Source organism: Labeo rohita, chromosome 15, assembly GCF_022985175.1.
Source record: "Labeo rohita strain BAU-BD-2019 chromosome 15, IGBB_LRoh.1.0, whole genome shotgun sequence".
NCBI classification, from domain to species: domain Eukaryota; kingdom Metazoa; phylum Chordata; class Actinopteri; order Cypriniformes; family Cyprinidae; genus Labeo; species Labeo rohita.
Genome location: NC_066883.1, coordinates 17,930,348 through 17,949,260, shown reverse-complemented (window position 1 = coordinate 17,949,260; position 18,913 = coordinate 17,930,348). Strand labels below are relative to the sequence as shown.

At 33.9% G+C, this 18,913-nt stretch overlaps 1 protein-coding gene across 2 annotated transcripts in view; it reads right to left on the bottom strand.

The window, feature by feature from the left end:
• Nucleotides 1-704: 704 nt before the first annotated feature.
• Nucleotides 705-18,913, bottom strand: part of zbtb16b (zinc finger and BTB domain containing 16b) — a 68,549-nt gene continuing 50,340 nt past the window's right edge. The window contains exons 5-8 of one of the 2 annotated variants that reach the window (XR_007829255.1): nucleotides 15,148-15,318; nucleotides 6,556-6,723; nucleotides 1,631-3,877; nucleotides 705-1,546 (exon numbers count right to left, since the gene is read on the bottom strand). Coding sequence is in view for 1 of the 2 variants with exons in the window: in XM_051130093.1 (XP_050986050.1) it covers nucleotides 3,648-3,877; nucleotides 6,556-6,723; nucleotides 15,148-15,318 (569 nt within the window). In the remaining variant the exon portion in view is untranslated. Of the gene's footprint in view, nucleotides 3,878-6,555; nucleotides 6,724-15,147; nucleotides 15,319-18,913 lie in introns of both variants that reach the window. The other variant, XM_051130093.1, reaches the window with a different exon arrangement.

Genomic DNA, 18,913 nt, shown 5'->3' with positions numbered 1-18,913 from the left:
TCATGAGAAAAGGTAACTATTTAACAAGGTGGTCATTTTCGTATGGATGTGTTAGATGTGATTTGTATGAAAACGTGTCGTTTAAAAAAAAATGACGAATTTGAAACCGTTGCGAAATCTGCGAAAATGTAAATCTTTCACCCTCGTGTAAAATTCCTGATCACGTTGATTCCTACTGAGAAGACTGAATTTCTAACCCGATTTAATGAGAAAACATAACTATTTTACAATGTGGTGATTTCGTATGAATGCGTATGACGATTCGTATGAAAATGTGCGTTTTAAAGAAAAAACGGATTTTACCCTAATGCAAAATCTGCAAAAATGAAAACCTTTCACCTTTATATAAAATTCCTGATCATGTTGATTCCTATTGAAAAGACTGGATTTCTAATCCGATTTAATGAGAAAACATCAAATAATTTTACAAGGAGGTGATTTTGTATGAATTTGTACGGTGCGATTTGTGCAGACATTTTTTAGAAAAATACATAAACATAAAATCCTAGTCTCTAGTCTACCTGTACGTATGTATATATGATTTGTATGAAAATGTGCAATTCAAAATGACGAATTTGAACCTGTTGTGATGGAACTTTTTCGCTCTTATATAAAATATCCTGATCACGTTGAAATGACTGGATTTCCAAGCTGATCTCATGAGGAAGAGTAACTATTATGTGAATTTGTATGAAGATGTGCAATTTAAAAAAAAAAAAAGACAAATTTGAATCTGGTGCAAAATCTGTGAAAATGGAAATCTTTCGCCCTTATATAAAATTCCTGATCACTTTGATTCCTATTGAAATGACTGGATTTCTGACATGATCTCAAGAGAAAAGGTAACTATTTTACAAGGCGGCAATTTTGTATGAATGCGTATGATGTGAATTCGTATGAAAATGTGGGATTTAAAAAAACCCCCGACAAATTCAAACTCACTGCGAAATCTTTTGCCCTCAAATAAAATTTCAGATTATGTTCATTCCTCTTGAAAAGCCTGGATTTCTAACCCGATCTCATGAAAAACTTTATGAGGAGGTGATTTTGTACAAGTACAGACATTTTTTAGAAAAATGAATTTGTATGAAAATGTGTGATTAAAAAAAAAGACGAATTCGAAACCGTTGTGAAATCTGCGAAAATGTAACTCTTTCGGCCTTGTGTAAAATTCCTGATAACGTGATTCCTATTGAAAATACAGGATTTCTAACCTGATCTCATGAGAAAATATAACTGTTTTATGAGGAGGTGATTTCATACGAATTTATACAATGTGATTTGTATGGAAATTGACGATTTTTAGAAAAATATGTAAGCATGAAGGTCCACCCCTAAACTTAACCGTCAATAAGACGTAAGCAGATCGTACCAAAAGTATAAATGAGACTGTACAAATTTACACCAATTAGTATGGAAGCCCGTTTTCGCCACCAAATTAAAAAAAAGGTAAGTGCGACTTTTTATCTCACAATTCTTTTCTCGCAACTGCAAGTTTATATCCCGCAATTCTGACTTTTTTTTTCTGAGAACTGTAAGATTTAAACTCGCAATTGCAAGTTATAAAGTCAGAATTGTGAGATATAAATTTGATATTCTGAGAAATTAAGTCAGAATCGCACGATATAACCTCGCAACTGCGAGTAATAAAGTCAGAAATGCGAGATATAAACTCACAACTCTTTTTTTCTCAGAATTGTGAGTTAATATCGCTCAGTTCTGACTTTTTTTCCCCAGAATTGTGAGTTTATATACAAATCTGACTTTATAACACATAATTGCAAGTTATTAAGTCAGAATTGTGATAATCAGTTTGTTTTCCCCCTCAAAATTGGACTTTATAACTTCAGAATTGTGAGAAAAAAGTCAGAATTGCGAAATACAAACTCACATTTGCAAGAAAAGAAGTGAGAATTGTGAGTTTTAACATTTTTTATTATTTTTTTTATTTAGTGGTGGAAATGTACTTCCATAAATTAGTCACCAATTTGCCAAAACATAAAACAGCAATGTATTACCATGAGTTGGTATTGTGATCTTGCCCGTTGAAAAAGGTAAAAGGTAAATGTGACCACACCTTAAAAGATACTGCAGAACAGATTTAAACATGGTAAAATTCTTTAAATGTAAAGTACTACAGTCTTACTGATAACTGAAACATTTACCAGTTAACCAAAACATACGCATAAGGGGCAGAATGTTGCGAACAAACGTTCCAATTCTGCTCACGTTTCTCTCCGATTCCGTGTGGGTCTGATGATGTGGCATTCTGAATGCGTTGTACAGCTTTTAAACAAAGCTCAGCAGGAAATGAGAAACAAAGACTAGTACAAAAATAAATCTAGCACGTGAGGTAACAAAATTAGGCAATTCAAGTAAAACGTTCGAACAGAGATGACAGACAACTACAACGGCGAGCTAACTAAAGGTTAACTAATCCTCAGCAGAAGACTGCAGAAACATATACTGCATTGCGGTTTGTAATTGTAAAAAATAATCTCTTTTTAATTCATAAGTTGATTTATGAGTACGACATTAACATTTCATTAGACTAAAATGCCTGCAGTTGCAAAACGGTGATTTCGTCATGTTACCACATGAACGTTAAAATGAAATCAGCTGACATGCTGTCATTACTCTGTGTGAAATTGACTGAAATGAAAGCAAATCACAGAGATTCACCTCTCTGGCTTCGTCTGAATGCACAAAATGCAGAATGCGGTGCTGAAAACAACTAAAATGGGCCTCTGAAACTCTGAAAGTGCACAGTGTAGTTATTTAAGATTGAATAAATGTCCCTGAACATCCACTACAGTTGCTTGGCAGCACAATTTGGATGTACCTCTGAGAAAAGCTGTTTTGTTAAGCACTTTATTACGCTTTAAAGAAAATGACTAATGGGTCCAACCCTGTGCATTTCCTCACATGCATTTATAAAAAACCATGAAAATTGAGGACTAGAGAGCCTAATAATGAACTTCAGGGAGCAATTTACTAAAAAAGGGCATAATTTCATTCGCTAATGTGTTTAGCTCCTCTATTTCATCATGTGTGTGAGTTTTCAGCTTTGGTCCATGTTTTTATTTCACTCAGAATAGCTCCATTTAGACCCCATGAAATCCAAACATGAGGCTTTGAGTCAATTCGTGTTCTAAACTAGCGGATATGCATTTAAAATCACAGTTGTGATGAACTAAAGCCTATTGGCTGACCCCTGTGACATTCTACACCACTTGGGGATTTCATGGGGTCTTGAAAATCTATGGCTTATGGGTTGTCCGTGGAAAAAAAAAGGCCGGGAATCAAATAAAACAAGTATGATCGTGCAGTGAATTTTTCCAATCAACATTGTGGAATGCAGACAAATGTATTCTCGTCATAATGGTGGACTGTACTAACACTTTCTGAAAATTCACATCCCTTGATCACACATCACATTTCCATTTCATAACATTTGTGAGTGCAGTTACATCCTAAAAATGTGCACAAATGCATGTCACGAACAAAAGGTCAAAAAATTCCACATCACATTTCGTCACTTTGAGCACGACCCCTCACCGTCTTTGGCCTGGACCAAAAGCAAACCTTCAGGTGAATTGTCCTTGGGTGCATCTTGCTACTTTCTCGTTTCGTTTTGTCGCCTTGTCTCACACGTAGCAGAGGTACAGGTAGGTCTTCTCTATCCTCCAGTCTGGGGGCACGTCCTCGGGCTTGTGGGCCTTCATGTGCTTCTGCATGGACGAGAGACTGGGGCAGTACTCCTGGCAGATGGTGCACTGGTAGGGCGAGGCGCCGTTGTGGGTACGCAGGTGTTTGATCATGGCGGAGTAGTCCCGAGAGCGCTGGTGGCACAGCTTGCACTCAAACGGCTTCTCACCTGTGGAGAACAAGTACAGAGCATTTCAAACTACCAATAATCTGAGAATGACAGAAACAGCTGTGTTGATTAAAGTCAGCATGAAATGGGAATCACAGCTCATTTTACTTCCATAATGTGATGGATAATGTTTATTCCAAGGTAATTATTGTTAACTAAAAGTAAAACTTATATCATACAGAGTTTTGTTAACTGAAATAAAAATATGAAAAAACTTGTTTTATTTTAGCTAGTTACAAAACATTTCTCATTTATGTTTAGTTTAACTGGTACTAAAATAACTAAATATAAACTAATAACTATATTAGTTAAACAGCAAAACTAGGAAAGATAATTAAAAACTAATTAAAACTAAAAATGGAAAATGTACAAATAAAATCTAATTCAAAATACAGCTAATAAAAACTATTACATTCCCAATAAAAGAAAATAAAAAACGCTAAAAGTATATCAGTGATACTGAAACAAAATAAATAAATAAATATAAACTAATATCTTTATATAAAATAAAAATAATAAAATGATTAAAAATGATAAAACCAGCAAAACTAGTAAAACTGATTAAAATGAAAAACTAATTAAAAATAAAAACCTAAAATATACAAATAAAATCTAATAAAAACTATTATTTTCACAGTAAACACTAAAAAACAAAAAAAAAAACTATAAAATTATATCAGTGATAATGAAATAAAATAACTAAATATAAACTAATAACTATATACAAAATAAAAATAATGAAATTATAAAAAAAAGCAAAACTAGTAAAACTAATTAAAAACTAATTAAAAATGAAAATGGAAAATATACAAATAAATTCTAATGAAAACCACAACTAATAACAACTATTACATTCACAATAAAAGCTAATTAAAAAAAAAAAAAAAAAAACATAAAAAGTATATCAGTTATACTGAAATAACTAAGACAAAAAATAACTATATATGAAATAAAAAATAATGAAATGATAAAAACGAGAACAACAACAAAACTAGTAAAACTAATTCAAATTAAAACTAATTAAAAATAACAACAGAAATAAAATCTAATTCAAAAAACAAAAAAACAAAATTTATAGTATATCAGTGACACTGAAATAAAATAACTAAATATAAACTAATAACTATATATATATAAAATAATAAAATGATAAAAACACAGCAAAACTAGTAAAACTAATTAAATAAAGAAATGATAAGAAAATAAAAAACACAGCAAAACTAGTAAAACTAATTAAAATTAAATCTAAATACATTCACAATAAAACCAAATAAAAAACTGTAATGAATTAACTAAATATAAAAAATAACTATATATAAAATAAAAATAAAGAAATTATTTTAAAAAATGATAAAAACTAATTAAAAACTGATTCAAAATAAAAACGGGAATAAAATCTAATTCAAAACACAACTAATAAAAACGATTACATTCACAATAAAAACTAATTAAAAAATGATAACAGTATAACAATAATACTGAAATAATACAGATTTTTGCATAAATAAATAAAAATGCAGCCCATACATATAACTGCACCTATGCTATAATGATGTTTTTAATTTCTGAATTAAAATATATTTTTAATTTTTAAGAGAATAATAAAAAAATAATTTCATGTACCATTTCTTAGAAAATGTTTAAAAATATAAAAATAAATAAATAAAACCGCCTTACTGCTTATTAATATGTAAAAAACATTTGTCTGATAAACTCATGAAATTATATCACAGAGAAACCACTGTATACCTTTAAAAGGACATCAGATAATTTGACTACTTTATTTTAATTATTAATTCATGATATTTGTAAAACATACTTTTTACCTTGAAAAATATTTGAAGCCTTTTTGGAAAATAAATGATGTTAAATGGAAAAAAAGACTGGCCAGTATTGACGAAAGATCATCACAATAGCAACAGGTACTAGATTTCCCATAGTAGCTCTGCTTCCTGCCTGATAAGGTAGAGTTAAGATGCCACCTGCTGTCCAGGACGGGAACGACAGATGTGTATATCGGTGGGTGTGCTGCCTGCCACTGAGCACAGCAAACCGAGTATTGATCCGCCATTGACAGCAAGTGTAAATGTCAGTGATTCTCCGGCTGGTTGTGTGAAGGAGCAGTGGCCTTTCAGCCGAGAGTTTCTACTCTTGTTATCTTCACCTGCCCGGTTCCCGTGGCCGCAGCCCCGCTTGACACAAAGACAGCAATTATTTGACAGGCCTCCTGATAGGTTTGCTTTAGCAGCTGCCTTATTGAGGGCCAGAGAGCAGCAGCAATCAGCCTGTAATTCCAGCTCAGCCGAAAGATTTAATATGCCACCGTGGCGCGACCACGACAGAACAAAATAGATACAAGGAATTTAATCTAGCGTGGACCTGAAAATGTCAAGATCTGAATCCTTCGGTGTAAAACGCCGGCCTTGCAGCATAATACAATTCATTTATCATTTTATAAAGCTGTTGCCTTGTTTTATTATATCATATTTGCTGGAGGGCACCATGCTGGCTCAGCTGTGTCAAACATCTCCAACCTGGAGACCACAGGTCAGTGTGTTCCCGGTGTGTATCTATTATCTCGTGAGCTTCTATGGCTTTGGGATTCACTGTTAAAGTGAAGCGGTCATCAGCTGGATGAGTTGAAATGCTATAACAGAGTTGGAATGAATGTGGCTGACCTGTGTGGACGCGGTAGTGCGTCTCCAGCTGGTGCTTGAGGCTGAACTTCTTGCCGCAGCCGTTACATTCATAAGGCTTCTCTCCAGTGTGGATGCGCTTGTGACCCTTCAGAGTGCTCTCGTCACGGAAGCAGCTCCCGCAGAACTCGCACTCGAACGGGTGGTCACCTTTCGTGCAGAGAGACAGTGATTAAGTTATTAATCTGAATGCATTTTTAATTGGGAAAAGTAGTGTTTTTATTCTAGAAAGCATTTGAGTGGAGAAAAATATGTGTCAGGGTTTCCAAGCACTGGTTTTCTGCAGTGAAGAAAAGGAATAAATAATAAATAAAACAGACAGCAGGACATGTGTATTGTGATTCACGGACAGATTCACAGCCAGTTCTTTTTAGTGAATCACCATACAAGCATATTGTGCTACAAGTGTAGTCTGATTCAGGAACAAATGATTCTTATGAGTCGATTCTTTTTAACGAATCAAAAACACAGTGCGGTGTGTTAACAACATGAGTTAACATGAACTAAGAATAAACAATACTTCTACAGCATTTATTAAGCTTAGTAAATGTTAATTTCTGCATTTACTAATGCATTATTAAAAACACAAGTTGTTAACATTAGTTAATGCACTGTGAACTAACATGAACACTGAATGACTGTATTTTTATTAACTAACATTAACAAAGACGAATAAATACTGTAATAAATGTATTGTTCGTTGTTTATGTTAATTCATACATTAACTAATGTTAACAAGTGACGCCGTAAAATGTTACTGAATTATTTTATCACTTTTCTTTATTGTTGTAATTAAATTTTTCCTCTCTTTTGTTTCATGGTCCTGGGCAGATTATGTGCTTTTTTGTGTATAACTTATTTATATTTTAGCATGTTTTTTCCCCCTTTCTCTAGTGTTCTTTTTTTGCAAATAAAACATGTATTTTATTATATTTTTAGAAAAATATGCAAAATTTAAATAAATGAATAATCTGTCTGAAACAATGGCCTAAATATTATTTACAGAATTAGCAAGAGTGAATTTCTTATGCCAAAACAGATAATAATCAAATAAATCAGAAATGAATCAAATTGATTCAGTGTTTTAGTGTGTTTTATTAATATTTGAATGATCTTCCACACACACACACACACACACACACACACGTAAGCTGAATAAATCGTTTTCAATTTAGTTTGAGTTTTAATCATTTTTTGAATTTGCTTTTGTGATTTGTATTCGTTTTTTAGTTTCATTTATTTATTTTGGTTGTAGTTTTAGTAATTTTAGTACTTAAGACTTTTTTTATTTAAATTTAGTATTTTTGTACTTTAAACACATTTTTTTATTTAAGTTACTTTTTTCATCTAGTATTAAAATTTTATTTTAATTAAAGAATTTCAATTATTTCAAATAATAAAAATGATTTTTAATACTTTCAGTTTTAAGAAAGTTTAAGAATAACAGCACTGAATCAAATAGGACTCACATCAAATTGAATCAAATCAAGAGCTTCCTCAGTTTAACTGAATCGAAACCCAACTCTATCTGTACATGGTTTCTTTAGTTAAAGCTGGTCATTAGCTGTTCCAAATTGGTTTAGTTAGTTGACTAGCTGCACTCTCAGCTGGTGGTGGCTTAAGATAACATGTTTGAGCTGGTTAATATTCCCTATGTTGGGAAGTAAATAGGTACATTTTATGGAATTATGTAATTTAAGTACAAAATAAATGTAACGGTAATCTGTTACAGTTACTGAGAAAATGTGTAATTAAATTACAGTTACTTATGAAAATGCTAATGATTACAAAGGGGGGTTACATATGAATATTTTCATACACATACTGATTTAATTGATTTCTTTCCAAAATTGCATTGACTGCTCTAAAATATGAGACATCAATGTTTGAGGAGTTTAGAACGCATTTTTATATGATAACTGTTTTATTCTGTATTTATTTTTTTCATGGTATTGTTAAATGCCAGTGTTTCCTGTCAAAGCTATGCAAAGATTTGATTTTAAAAACAGTATAATAGCTATTAAACTCTATCTTCTGATTTTAAATCAGTATTTAACCTCATAACGATCTCAAAGTAAAAAGAGGTGCTAAAGTCTGATTTTATGGTGGCTGTGCATTAAAATTAAATTATAATCTTAATTCGGTAACACTTTACAATAAGGTGTCATTTGGTAACATTAGATAATATACTGTATTAACTAACGTCAACAAAAGTGAACAATACATTAATTCCAGTATTTATTGATCTTTGTTAATGTTAGCTAATAAAAATACAGTTGTTCATTGTTTGTTCATATTAGTTCACAGTGCATTAACCAATGTTAAAAAATACAACTTGTGATTTTAATAATGCATTAGTAAATGCTGAAATTAACATTAACTAAGAATAATAAATGTAGAAGTAGTGTTCATTCTTAGTTCACGTCAACTAATGTAGTTAACTAATGTTAATTAATGACAAGTGATGAAGATTATAAATGTCTACCAGTAATAAGTGTTGAGGTGAACTAGTGTAAGGTTAACCCAGCCTGGTTTAAATGTTTGAAAATGATTAACAGTTTAAAAAAATGTGAAAAATTTTAATGTACCACTTTATATTAAGTGGCCTTAACTACCATGTACTTACATTGAAATTAATTATTTGATACAATGCACTTATTGTGTACATACATGTATTTACATTGTACTTATTACATCTGTAATTAATTTAGGTAATTACATTTATAATTACACTGTTGACCCATCCCTTAAACTACCCATACCACCAAACCTCTCCCAAACCTTACCCATATCCCACCTCAATAGCAGCAAAAGTGTTTACATATGAAGAGTTTAGATGCAAAACCAGCTAAAAGCCATCTTGGTCAAAAATGAGATAATGATTCTGAGTGAATGCTCTTGACACATATTATACACATCCATCAAATACTTTTTCTTCAGACTTGCTAAAATACCAGCCTCAGCCCAATCAGAAGTACTTACTGGTACTTACATAGAAACCTATACATCTGAGCCTAATAAAAAAGCATTTTTAAAAGAAAGACGTCAGATGGATTTAGCTGGTTTTGCATCTGAACTCTTCATATAATGTTCATGTCTTTTTTTCTTCAGCGTTTGAGAATAAAAAAAAATATTTGAATTGCATTTTGTTTCTGAAAATAACCCATCGTTTTTCTAGATAAGACCCTTCTTCCTTGTTTGGGATCGTTTACAACCGCATTAGGATCGTTTGAAGCCACATTTAAACTGCATTTTGAAAGTTCAAAATCGGGGCACCATAGCAGTCCATTATATGAAGAAAAATGCTGAAATGTTTTCCTCAAAAAAACACATCATTTCTTTACGACTGAAGAAAGAAAGACATGAACATCTTGGATGACAATGGGGGTGAGTAAATTATATATGAATCTTTGTTTTGGAAGTGGACTCTTTTAATATAAAGTGGGACCACTTGTTACATTGCAAATAGAGTAACTTGTAATCTGTTTACCTATTACATTTCCAAATTAACCCACCCAATGCTGTGATTAAACTTGTTAACCACCTTAGCCTGGTATGATCTGGATTTTCCAGTCAATCCCTATTAAAACAAGAAGACTAACATTTCCTTAGCGATCACAAAGAACTGTTTGTTTCGTATCGACGCAGCTTGTAAATAAAAACAGGCAGAGCGCTGCGCTCAGATGACAGAGTTATTAATATCGAGTAAACATCACAAGGTGCTGAAAGGGAATCATCCGGCACATTTCTCTCCGCTGGCGGTTCTAACGTCAGTGATCACTACGAGTCTGATATGTGGTGATTTCAAACGCCGGCCGATTGCTAATTGCTTTCCCGCTCTGACTAACAGCCCCTCATATCATTTCCTCAGACAGCAGCGGCATATAACGCTTCGCAATATTTAATACGTTTCAGCCCGGGCGTCGTGGCTTTAAAGTCATCGGCGGTGACCTATGCTCTTCATTATCTCCCTGTCCAAGTGCTAGCCGTGCTCGGGAATAAATTGCGTCTCTTGTTATGTTCCGTCATGCTCCGACTTAAACCCTCCTCTTAAGAGACAATGCGGAAATTCCCCGAGCACGTTCTCTAAGCCAATCACAACCCGCCATTCACATTCAAATACACTTCTGCCTGAGATGAATGGGGTTCTATCTGGGCTGAGAGAGAAGGAAAAAAAAAAAAAGCAGACTGGGAAAGATGAGATCCCTAGTGAACAGATATGAGATGATAGATAGAGTGGCAGTCTTTATGCATCTGTATCAACTTATCCGATGCACCTTCTGAAAGCCCTCCAGCCTGTCTGTCATTAAAGTTAATTGCCCAGAGGCGGGCAGCAGGCAGGCCAGACTCGCAACACCACAGGCATGCTAATGCGCTAACGCCGTCTGCCGCGTGCGCATTCCGAACACGTCACTCGCGCTGACTACACGTTGGAGGAAATATCCACAGGTATCAGCTTATAAAGCTTAAAGTCTATTTACTGTGCAGACAATGTCAGGCTGGAAGTTAAACGCGGTGTCAAACGCACATGAAAGAGTTCATCGACGATGCCGCATTTTAGGATACACACCGCTGTTCCATAATAAATAAAAAAGAGCGAGCTTTACATAAACATTGTTAAATATTGAATAAGCCTGACAAAACGGCTTGAAAGTCAAGGCCGAACGACCTGCAGAGACTGTCTGTGCCATAAGCAATGTGAGCTTTGTGCTCCGTACCATCAAACACAGCTGTGAACATAGACAGCCGCCACTGTCTGCAAATGGCCTGGCAGTGAAATGGAGAGCGAACAGGAATGGCATATTAATGAGAACAGGCTACATGTGCAGAATGAAGAGAGGAGCAACTGGAGTCGCACGCAGCCCATTGTTTGATTTGCCCCTCACGTTGTAAATACAATGCAGATGCTATGAAATATACAGGTAGATGTTGCAGGAGCCTAGCTATTACTTGTATTGTTGGGGCAAATTACATCTAAGGTTCTTTTTTATTTATTAGTTATGATTTTGTTCTAGCTTCATTAAACATTTTAGCTGAAAAGATGATGCTGGCTGAGCAAAGGACCAAAGGACCAAAGTTTTTTTGGTTAAGCTAGCTAAGTCTTTTTTCACTTCGATGGTTTCATGAGGAATCTTTAACATACATGGAATCATTCCATTCCACAAAAGGTTCTGTTAGATTATTACAGTGTTCCTCACTCTAAGAAGAACATTGTTCTTTGAAGAACTGTTCACTGAAATGGTTTTTGTATGGCAAAATGCCTATTTGGAACATACTAGCATCCAATACACCATATACTGACATGCAGTAGTGGGCAAAGGTCTGGATTTACACCCACATCTCAAACAAGATCTTTTTAAGCATTTTGATTAAATAAAGAGCAAATTCCTCATGTTGTTCCAAACCTGTAAGACCTTCATCTTTGGAACACAAATTGAGCTGTTTTTGATTAAATCTGAGAGCTTTCTGACCCTGCATAGACAGCAATGCAACTGACATGTTCAAGGCCCAGAAAGTTGCTGTCTGTGCAGGGTCAGAAAGCTTTCAGATTTCATCAAAAATATCTTAATTTGTGTTCTGAAGATGAATGAAGGTCTTATGGGTCTGGAACGACATGAGCGAGTTATTAATGACATAATTTTCATTTTTGGATGAACTATCCCTTTAAGACCATGTTTATTTAAATGAAGTGCACCTAAGACTGGCAGTAAGTCTCCTAAGCTTTGAAAAGATTTCTAAATTGCCAGAGATGTCAGGTTTTGGTTTCATTTTTCTATTGACATGTTCTGCCGTTCTCATACATTATATGTACAGTTGAGGTCAAAAGTTTGCACCCCCCTTTCAGAATCATTAAAAATGTTAATTATTTGACCAAAATAAGAGGGATCATACAAACTGCATGTTACTGTTTATTTAGTACTGACCTGAATAAGATATTTCACATAAAAGATGTTTACATATAGTCCACAAGAGAAAATAATAGTTGAATTTATAAAAATGAGCCAGCTCAAAAGTTTACATCCCTTGATTCTTAAAACTGTGTTGTTACCTGAATGATCCACAGCTGTTTTTTTTTTTTTTTTTTTTTTTTTTTGTTTAGTGATAGACGTTTATGAGTCCCTTGTTTGTCCTGAACAGCTAAACTGCCTGCTGTACTTCAGAAAGATCCTTCAAGTCCCACAATTTCTTTAGTTTTTCAGCATTTTTCTGTATTTGAACCCTTTCCAACAATGACTGTATGATTTTGAGATCCATCTTTTCACACTGAGGACAACTGAGGGACGCAACTATTACAGAAGGTTCAAACGCTCACTGATGCTCCAGAGTGAAATAAGATGCATTAAGAGCTGGGGGTTGAAAACTTTTGAACAGAACAGAAGATGTGTACATTTTTCTTATTTTGCCCAAATATCGTATTTTTTTTCATTTAGTGCTGTCCTTCAGAGGCTACAGAAGATAGTTACATGTTTCCCAGAAGACAAAATAAGTTCAATTTACCCTGATTGTCAAATTCAAAAGTTTTCACCCCCCGGCTTTTAATGCATCTTATTTCACTCTGGAGCATCAGTGAGCGTTTGAACCTTCTGTAATAGTTGCATATGAGTCTCTGAGTTTTCCTCAGTGTGAAAAGATGGATCTCAAAATCATACAGACATTGTTGGAAAGGGTTCAAATACACAAAAATGCTGGAAAACCAAAGAATTTGTGAGACCTGAAGGATTTTTCTAAAGAACAGCATACAGTTTAACTGTTCAAGACAAACAAGGGACTCATGAAAACCATCACTAAACAAAAAAACACAACTGTGAATCATTCAGGTAACAACACAGTATTAAAAATCAAGGGGATGTAAACTTATGAACGGGATCATTTTTATAAATTCAACTATTATTTTATCTAACCATTTATCTTATTCAGGTCATTACTAAATAAACAACAACATGAATTTTGTATGATCCCTCTTATCATGGTAAAATAATTAACATTTTTAATGATTCTGAAAGGGGGATACAAACTTTTGACCTCAACTTATGCACACTTGCATTGCTTTGACCGTTTCTGTACTGATTATGTACAATGTTATTGGTCATTATCTTCAGCAAGTATAAAAAATCAATGCGAAAACAAAGCCACAACCTGGACATTTTAGGCAATTTAGAAAGTGGACATGTCCGATAAAATGAACTCTTGAGATGTGGTATAAAACACCACAATTTCAGTAACCAAGTTTATTCTCAGTTCTACAAGTTCATTCCTGCAATTCCAGTAAAGAAAAATCTGATTTTGCTTGTTGAAACATCTACAGAAGTTGACATTTACTCAGAGTCCGTTAGGAACATCAGAATGTCCTTTCAGATGTTGTTCTGGAAAAACTCATGTACCCAGCGGTCTGTGGCGAGATGGAGTGCATACTTAATGCCGCGACTCTTTAAAAAACAACCTCACTTCATTTCTGGCCCCTCTTATCAAAAATTTACATGTTGAGTCTAGACTTCAACTGACTCTGACAATCTTACTGGTATTTCAGGTCAGACAGAGAGAGAGCAAAAGCAAGAAAAAGATGCACTCTTGAAAGCAAATGGAGTCGGGGCAATTTTGTACTCTTTCTGTTCACTGCCAAGCCATACGGATTCAATCATCTCTGTTTGCCTAGTAATGAAGGCAAAACATAGATAACCGTTAAACACGCATATACAAAGTACACTGATGCAGTCTGTTCTAACAAATCATAATGTATGTTGATTCACATTTATTTAGTTTCAAACAAATGTTTACAGGAGCGTGACTAAATATTGTAATCCTAACTGTTATACGAACATACTTTCTCAATGCCTCCTTACCAAGCGCTCTTCTACCTAAATTTCCTTCGTTTTTGGGTCATTTGATAATTGAATTCTCACACTCAGAAATTCTCACAACGTAGAAAAAGGTCAGATTTGACCTACTGTCTGTAATGGAGGGGCTTGACTTGAGTTTAAAGATTCCCTACAGGAAACGATGGAGAGAAAGAGGGAGGTGAGGTAGAGGAAGAGACAAAAGGCTGTCGAAAGACAGTCTGAGCCTCAGATGGGCCGCCCACGGACTGTAGGGAGACAAAGTTTTATTTACAAATTGCCACACTAGAAGAAGTCACCGGATTGACAAAGTTTGAAAGGTTTTTGGCACTGAATATTTATTCGAAAGTGAAGTTTGAGTAAGTTGAAGACATTCTAGCCATTATTTGAGCAAACTATCACTCTGCGTCCAACATGAAAGCCTGGCCTTTAGCGTCAACGTTGACATTTTATGTGTCAAATATCAGGCCCATTTCTGTCTAGCTGTGTAGTTCCTTAGCTAGAAATGTGACGATATGTACTTTGTCAATATTCAAAAATTTGGCTTTTCTGAGGATAAGTAAGAGGTTTATATAACCCTAGCATGAACATGTTCCTCCTGAACGGTTTGAAACTTTGCCACATCTCAGCTTGTGGCCTGCTTGCCCTTTTCTGCATTACATGGAGGTGTGAAGCTGTTAATGTGCTTTTAGATGACTCAGATATTGGCGTGAGTGAGTGATGTTCAGGTAAAGCTCACCTGTGTGCGAGCGGAGATGGCGTTTGAGCGCCGTGTGGCTCGGGAATGTGCGTTCGCACTCGCTGCAGACGTAGCTGCGCATACCGGCATGAATCTCCATGTGCTGCTGCAAAGCCTTCTGGGTCTGGAAACGCTTTCCACACAGGAGACAAAACACTGCCATGTCTGAGCCTGAAGATGAGAGACAAAACGAGAAGAGGTTTGGGAGTCCGATTAGTTTTGTAGTGCAAAGAATTTGGATTTCATCCATATTGTTGTGAAGTACATTTTAGTAAAATGAATGAGTAAGTCTGTGTGCTTCATAATAGATGGGGTTAAAGAGACTTAGATGTATTGTTTTAGTTTCTCTTTTCTCCACTAGTGCTTTCAGTATCTATGGCCAATCAATAATGTATCTTTCAAGTAAAGCTGTCTCTAATTTAAAATCTTTGTGAAAGCCCAGTGGTAGGCTCGTGAACAGCAGGCTGGGATTGACTTCTCACTCAATCAATCAGCATTTACGACAGAGCTCAGAGTAAAAAAAAGCATTAGTGCCTGAGACACATAAAAATGAACCTCTACACTTCACTGACAGCTCGTCTGTAATGTGAGTTTTGTGTAAATGTACTTAGACAAGCTGCACGATTTCTCTTCCATTCTCTTCAAGTTTAAGGGCCGACATTGATTACGGAGGGCCATTCAGAAGATATTCAACCTTGAAAGTTTTTGAATAACATCGAGGATACAAAAGTTTTAGGACTTTTGTTATTTAAAATAAAAAAGAAAGAAATTAGCACAAATGTAAAAAAGAAAAAGAAACATTTCAGATTTTACATTTTTTTCTAGGTCACTAATCAAATGGGGTAAATCTGCGTCATTGATCATGAACTCTTTTTTAAAGACGGTTAGATGTTCTTGGTTCAGTAAAATGAAATAAAATAAAATAAAAGGGTTCGGAATTATTATTATTATTATTTTCATTTTTTTTTTTGTTAATTTATTTTAAATGAAATAATAAAATAAAATAAAATAATTTTATTTATCTGATTTATCCAAAACTATTGCAAACAAACAATGCAAACAAATGCAAAGGAATGCAAACAAACAAACAAACAAACAAACATAAATAAAAAAAATAAATAGGGTTAGGGAATAATAATAATAATAATAATAATTCATTGATCATGAACTCCTTTATAAAATAAAATAAAATAAAAATACATAGGGTTAGGAATGTATTATTATTATTATTATTAGCTTTATTTTATTATTTATTTTAAATGAAATAATAAAATAAAATAACGTTATTTTATTTATCTGATTTATCCAAAACTACTGCAATAATATTTGGAATGCAAACAAACAAACAAGTAAATAAATAAATAGGGTTAGGGAATAATAATAATAATAATTTATTGATCATGAACTTTTTGAAGATGGTTAGATGTTCTTGGTTAAACAAAATAAAATAAAATAAAATAATAAAACAAAATAGGGTTATTTATTTATATATGTTTTTATTTAGTTTAAAATGAAACGACTGCATAATAGATAAACTGCAAAATAAAATAAAAATATTTTATTTATCTGATTTGTCCAAAATGATTGCAATAATTTTTGGAATCCAATCAAATAATAAAATAAAATAATTAAAAAGTAATTACTACTACTACTACTACTACTACTAATCTTTTTATTTTTTATTTTAAAATGAATTAATTTTATAATAGATAAATTGTAAAATAAAATAAAATGAAATAATTTTTATGTATCTGATTTGTCTAAAACTATTGCAATTATTTTTGGAATAAAATTAATTTAGGGAATATTATTAGTATTAGTATTTGAAATAATTAAATTCAAAACAGTTTTTAGGCTGGTTGTCATACCGGATTGTTGTGCTGAAATTTCATTAGCATTTGAAATGTATTCAATTAAAAAAAAATGCAAAATGGAGGCATTTTCATGATCTCTTGGACGCAACTGTAGCTCAAGAATCACAAAAAAAAAAAGCAAAAGAAAAACATTCAAGGCAAATCTCACCGTGAAATACTGCAGAAATACAAATGATGACACATTCTTGAGCTTCATTATATCAGACACATAACAGATATTTGTGTTGTCAGCTCTTTTCAGATGAAAAAAAAAGAACCGAGGCAATCCAGCACGGGCATAAATATATGAGACGACTGTGGTAAAGAAAGGGGACGAGAGAGAGGGAGCTTAGCTTCACTACTGTTTAATGTCTTTAGGAATAATTTACCTCTACAACTCCAACTATTTATACCATCACTCAGTTCCTCTGAGAGCATCCCCCTGCTTCTATTTTTCCTCATTCTTCTCTCTCTCTCTGTCTCCTTCTGTCTCCCTCGTTTTCTGTGTCTAGCTCCCAGCAGAGCTTTAATGGTTCTGAAGTGGCTGACAGAGTAGCTTAAGCCGGGTGAATAGGGCTGTTAATGGAACCAGCTCCTCTCTCAGAGTAAGTGTCAGAGACTCGGCTCTCCTCAGCAGCTGCTCTGCTCTGTTTCCCACAGACTCCAGAGCTGCCCGTTACCCACAATACACCTCACCCAGACACACAGCAGGAGAAAGAGACTTGTCACCAGCTACTCGTACTTGTCAAAATGATGAGGACATTCTAAAAAGTACGTGTCTACTGTGTTTTCCAAAATAGAGACATCTGAGCTTAACAGAGCAGGTACAGATTAACAAAAAATGAAAATTCTGTCATTAATTACTCACCCTCATGTCGTTCCAAACCTGTAAGACCTTCATTCATCTTCAGAACACAAATTAAGATATTTTTGATGAAATCCCAGAGCTTTCTGACCCTGCATAGTCAGCAATGTAACTGACACGTTCAAGGCCCCGAAAGGCAGTAAGGACATTGTTAAAATAGTCCATGTGACATCAGTGGTTTAAACATAATGTTACGAAGCTATGAGAATACTTTTTGTGCACAAAGAAAAAAATAACGACTTTATTCAACAATTTCTTCCCTACCGTGTGCATCCTCGACATTTACTATTTTTGTTTTCTTTGCGCACAAAAAGTACTCTCTCTGGAACAACGTGAGGGTGAGTAATTAATGACAGAATTTCATGTTTTGTGTGAACTATCTCTTTAAAAGTCGTCTCAATTTCAATTCATGAACGGGAATGTGGATTGCACTGCCCACATGCTATACATTTTTGAATTGGAATTTAAATGGGAAATACAGGAAAAGGAATTTAGTAAAATGCAATTTAAACAGTATTAGTCAAGGCAAAGGAATTTCATTAGTTTTAACAGGTTTTATGATAAAAAGCACCAAGATTTTGACAGAAATATTAAGTAGCACAACTGTTTTAAACTTCGATAATAATAAAAAATGTTTCTTGAGAAGCAAACCAGCATGTTAGAATGATTTCTGTAGGATCACGACACATTAGTTCTGTCAAATCAATTCATTGTGATAAATCACGATCATTTACATTCAAAATAAAAGTTTGTGTTTGTTTATATATATATATATATATATATATATATTTATATATATAGTGAACTAACTAGCTGTATCACTGATCGTTTCACGTATCACGTAGCATTGACAAGCTGTTTTATTGATGTCTTTCTGCGGTTTCGGTATGAATACGTGTACCGTTACACCCCTCACATAAAATTAAGAGACAATATATTAAATGCTTTGATATGACACACATGGGCTCTCAGAGATAAAGAAAGGATAAAATGGAGGGGGAAAAGTTGAAGTTGGGTGGTTTGGCTCATTATGTGGTTTGTGTGAGAG